Here is a 6,000-nt window from a genome sequence, read left to right as displayed (position 1 = left end):
GTGTAGAACTGTCAGTCATACCATGATGATGATGGTATGGATACCTATACATCACCTACCCTCAGTCAGAGGCTAAGCTCCAGGCACTTAACAAGGGTCATTTGCACAGCAGGCTGCCTACATGGGTAGAGCCGACTTACAGCTGCCATCGGGTGCTCATCGTTCAGTCACACACACACACACTCACACAGACATGTAACATTTTCAGTGTATGACCATTTTGTTTATGTACCCCCCACCCCACCCCCCTTGTACTCAGCCGTACTCCGTTTTTGTGGGTGTGCATGATGGGTATGTTTTCATTTCCATAAACCACCCAACGCTGTCATGGATCACAGGATCTTTAACATGCGTATCTTTATCTTCTGAGTGCGTTAACACACGAAGGGGGTTCAGGCACCAGCCGGTCTGCACATATGTTGACCTGTGAGAGCACAAAAATCTCCACCCTTAGCTCACCAGGTGCAACAGGAAATCAGGCACCAGCCGGTCTGCACATATGTTGACCTGTGAGAGCATAAAAATCTCCACCCTTAGCTCACCAGGTGCAACAGGGAATCAAACTCAGGAAACTAAGGTGAGAACCCGGTGCTGTGACCACTGCCAGACCACTGTGTCACAGTCAGTGACGCTGAACCTTTATCCTTCTGACGTCATAGATACCCCCCCCCATCCCCCATCCCACATGTACCATACCCCCTCCACTGATCTCTCTTTGTAAAATTAAACAGTAAAATCTTTAACTTTCTCCATACGAACGGCGAAAGAGATGACGTTAACAGCATTTCACCCCAATTACCATCATCAAAATATTGCAAGCGGAAGGCTCTTATACTCAAGACGTGAATGTTGACAAAGAATACCACAATTCTGACGACGGAAGCTAAAGGTTGGGTCATTCAGACACCCACTGGACATCTGAGGGGCCTGTGTAGAGGAGAAGAGAGGACTGGCCGTACTGAGTGAGTTAAGGCTGCCATCTGTGTGTGATAATGTGCACTTTCGTTTGTGTACATGCATGGTAATTCTTGTCTGTATCCATGTCGAATGAATGATTCTCCTGTATGTACTGGTGTTGCAAACACGACTCTCGTGTGTTCATGTGTCATCTGGTGTTCTTTGTGTTATCTGTGTGTAGGCTTTGTGTCATCTGGTGTTCACTGCGCTATGTGTGTGCTTGTATCACCTGAGCATCTTTGTATCTATGTGTATGCTTGTGTCATCTGTGTGTCTGTGTTATCGATGTATATGCTTGTGTCAAAGTCAGGCAACACTTCAGTGTTGTGTTGAAAACACAGCCTCACAGCAATGTCCTTTGGTAAGCGTGCCTTTGGTAATGGTTAGTGTCTTCAGTAACTGTTAATGTAGTTCAGTGCGATGGGCCGACGTCCTTTACACAAATCCGCTTCAGTGCCTGTCTTTAGTGACTGCTGTTAGAGTCAGTAATTGTATACATCTCTTTTCCATCCACACACAGAAGTGTTGTATCAGAGCTGTGATGTTGTCCTATGGTGCTGTGATGTTGTCCTATGGTGCTGTGATGTTGTCCTATGGTGCTGTGATGTTGTCCTATGGCATGGTGCTGCGATGTTGTCCTATGGAATGGTACTGTGATGTTGTCCTATGGTGCTATGATGTAGTCCTATGGTGCTGTGATGTTGTCCTATGGCATGGTGCTATGATGTTGTCCTATGGTGCTGTGATGTTGTCCTCTGGAATGGTACTGTGATGTTGTCCTATGGTGCTGTGATGTTGTCCTATGGCATGGTGCTGCGATGTTGTCCTATGGTGCTGTGATGTTGTCCTCTGGAATGGTACTGTGATGTTGTCCTGTGGAATGGTACTGTGATGTTGTCCTGTGTGATGTTGTCCTCTGTTATGTTGTCCTCTTGGATGGTGCTGTGATGTTGTCCTGTGTGATGTTGTCCTCTGTTATGTTGTCCTCTTGGATGGTGCTGTGATGTTGTCCTCTGGGATGGTACTGTGATGTTGTCCTGTGTGATGTTGTCCTCTGTTATGTTGTCCTCTTGGATGGTGCTGTGATGTTGTCCTGTGTGATGTTGTCCTCTTGGATGGTGCTGTGATGTTGTCCTGTGTGATGTTGTCCTCTGTGATGTTGTCCTCTGTGATGTTGTCCTCTTGCCTGGTGCTGTAATGTTGTCCTCTTGGATGGTGCTGTGATGTTGTCCTGTGTGATGTTGTCCTGTGTGATGTTGTCCTCTTGCCTGGTGCTGTAATGTTGTCCTCTTGGGTGGTGCTGTGATGTTGTCCTCTGTGATGTTGTCCTCTTGCCTGGTGCTGTAATGTTGTCCTCTGTGATGTTGTCCTCTGTTATGTTGTCCTCTTGCCTGGTGCTGTAATGTTGTCCTCTTGCCTGGTGCTGTAATGTTGTCCTCTTGGATGGTGCTGTGATGTTGTCCTCTTGGATGGTGCTGTGATGTTGTCCTCTTGGATGGTGCTGTGATGTTGTCCTCTGTAATGTTGTCCTCTTGCCTGGTGCTGTAATGTTGTCCTCTTGCCTGGTGCTGTAATGTTGTCCTCTTGGATGGTGCTGTGATGTTGTCCTCTGTTATGTTGTCCTTGCCTGACCAGTGACGTGCAACACACCGTGGTCCTGTAGTAGCTGTCTGCCTGGGTCACAGGGACGGTGCTGTGCAGTGCTGTGGTCCTCTACTCCTGTCTGTCCAGCACCTCTTCAATCATGGCTGTGGCCTGACCCACAAAGCACACACAAAAGAGAATATCAGTGCAGCACAGCACAACACCAGCACAACACAACACAACACCAGCACAGCACAACACCAGCACAACACAACACAACACCAGCACAGCACAGCACAGCACAGCACAACACCAGCACAGCACAGCACAACACCAGCACAGCAAAACACAACACCAGCACAGCACAACACCAGCACAACACAACACAACACAACACCAGCACAGCACAACACAACACAACACCAGCACAGCACAACACAACACAACACCAGCACAGCACAACACAACACAACACAACACCAGCACAGCACAGCACAGCACAGCACCAGCACAACACAACACAGCACAACACACAACCAACACCAGCACAGCACAACACAACACCAGCACAACACCAGCACAGCACAGCACAACACCAAGCACAACACAACACAACACAACACCAGCACAGCACAGCACAGCACAGCACAGCACAGCACAGCACAACACAACACCAGCACAGCACAACACAACACCAGCACAGCACAGCACAACACAACACCAGCACAGCACAACACAACACCAGCACAGCACAGCACAACACAACACAACACCAGCACAGCACAGCACTACACAACACCAGCACAGCACAACACAACACCAGCACAGCACAACACAACACCAGCACAGCACAGCACAGCACAGCACAGCACAGCACAACACAACACAACACCAGCACAGCACAACACAACACCAGCACAGCACAGCACAACACAACACCAGCACAGCACAACACAACACCAGCACAGCACAGCACAACACAACACAACACCAGCACAGCACAGCACAACACAACACCAGCACAGCACAACACAACACCAGCACAGCACAACACAACACCAGCACAGCACAACACAACACCAGCACAGCACAACACAACACCAGCACAGCACAGCACAACACAACACCAGCACAGCACAGCACAGCACAACACAACACCAGCACAGCACAGCACTACACAACACCAGCACAGCACAGCACTACACAACACCAGCACAGCACAGCACTACACAACACCAGCACAGCACAGCACAACACCAGCACACAACACCAGCACAACACAACACAACACCAGCACAGCACTACACAACACCAGCACAGCACAACACAACACCAGCACAGCACAGCACAACACAACACCAGCACTACACAACACCAACACAGCACTACACAACACCAGCACAGCACAACACAACACAACACCAGCACAGCACAACACAACACCAGCACTACACAACACCAACACAGCACAACACAACACCAGCACAGCACAGCACAACACAACACCAGCACAGCACAGCACAACACAACACAACACCAGCACAGCACAGCACTACACAACACCAGCACAGCACAGCACTACACAACACCAGCACAGCACAGCACTACACAACACCAGCACAGCACTACACAACACCAGCACAGCACAGCACAACACAACACCAGCACAGCACAACACAACACCAGCACAGCACAGCACAGCACTACACAACACCAGCACAGCACTACACAACACCAGCACAGCACAGCACAACACCAGCACAGCACTACACAACACAACACCAGCACAGCACAACACAACACCAGCACAGCACAGCACAACACCAGCACAGCACAACACAACACAACACCAGCACAGCACTACACAACACAACACCAGCACAGCACAACACAACACAACACCAGCACAGCACAACACAACACAACACCAGCACAGCACAGCACAACACCAGCACAGCACAACACAACACCAGCACAGCACAACACAACACCAGCACAGCACAACACAACACCAGCACAGCACAGCACAACACAGACACCAGCACAGCACAACACCAGCACAGCACAGCACAGCACTACACAACACCAGCACAGCACAGCACAACACAACACCAGCACAGCACAGCACAACACAAGCACAGCACAGCACAACACCAGCACAGCACAACACAACACCAGCACAGCACAACACAACACCAGCACAGCACTACACAACACCAGCACAGCACAGCACAGCACCGCACAACACCAGCACAGCACAGCACAACACCAGCACAGCACAGCACAACACAACACCAGCACAGCACAGCACAACACAGACACCAGCACAGCACAACACAAACACCAGCACAGCACAACACAACATGATAGCACAACAAAAGACAGCAACAGCACAACACAACATATGCCAGCACAACAAAACACAACATTGGCATGACATACCAAAGCATGACATCAGCACAAAGAAAAAAACAAAACATAACATGGCACAACAAAAACAACACTGGCACAACACAACATCAACACAGCATCAGCAAACCACAACACAACAAAACACAGCACCAGCACAGCACAATAAAACACAACATCAGCACAATACAACACAACATCAGCACAACACAACACAACATCAGCACAACACAACAAAACACAACATCAGCACAACACAACACAACATCAGCACAACCCAACACAACATCAGCACAACACAACAAAACACAACATCAGCACAACACACCAAAACACAACATCAGCGCAATACAACACAATATCAGCCCAACCCCAACACAACAAAGTACAACATCAGCCCAACACAATAAAACACAACATCAGCACAACACAACACCAACATAACACAATAAAACACAACACCAGCACAACACAATAAAACACAACATCAGCACAACACAACACCAACATAACACAATAAAACACAACATCAGCCCAACACAATAAAACACAACACCAGCACAACACAACACCAACATAACACAATAAAACACAACATCAGCACAACACAACACCAACATAACACAATAAAACACAACACCAGCACAACACAACACCAACATAACACAATAAAACACAACACCAGCACAACACAACACCAACATAACATAATAAAACACAACACCAGCACAACACAATAAAACACAACATCAGCACAATGCAACACAACATCAGCTAAACACAACACAACAACACAACATCAGCACAACACAACACAACACCAGCACAGCACTACACAACACCAGCACAGCACTACACAACACCAGCACAGCACAACACAACACCAGCACACAACACCAGCACAGCACAACACAACACCAGCACAGCACTACACAACACCAGCACAGCACAACACAACACCAGCACAGCACAGCACAACACAACACCAGCACAGCACAGCACAACACAACACCAGCACAGCACAGCACAACACCAGCACAGCACAACACC

At 48.5% G+C, this 6,000-nt stretch overlaps 1 protein-coding gene across 1 annotated transcript in view; it reads right to left on the bottom strand.

The window, feature by feature from the left end:
• LOC143294889 (uncharacterized) overlaps positions 1 to 6,000 on the bottom strand; it is a 35,524-nt gene that overhangs the window by 1,146 nt on the left and 28,378 nt on the right. Inside the window, exon 13 of the mRNA XM_076606409.1 lies at positions 1 to 2,712. This exon is cut by the window's left edge and continues 1,146 nt beyond it. Coding sequence (XP_076462524.1) covers positions 2,671 to 2,712 — 42 coding nt within the window. The 3' untranslated portion in view covers positions 1 to 2,670. The remainder of the gene's footprint in view (positions 2,713 to 6,000) is intronic.

The sequence above is a fragment of the Babylonia areolata genome, chromosome 20 (genome assembly GCF_041734735.1).
Source record: "Babylonia areolata isolate BAREFJ2019XMU chromosome 20, ASM4173473v1, whole genome shotgun sequence".
Lineage (NCBI taxonomy): Eukaryota > Metazoa > Mollusca > Gastropoda > Neogastropoda > Buccinidae > Babylonia > Babylonia areolata.
Note: the sequence above shows the minus strand (reverse complement) of the source record. Positions and strands in the feature narration are given on the sequence as shown.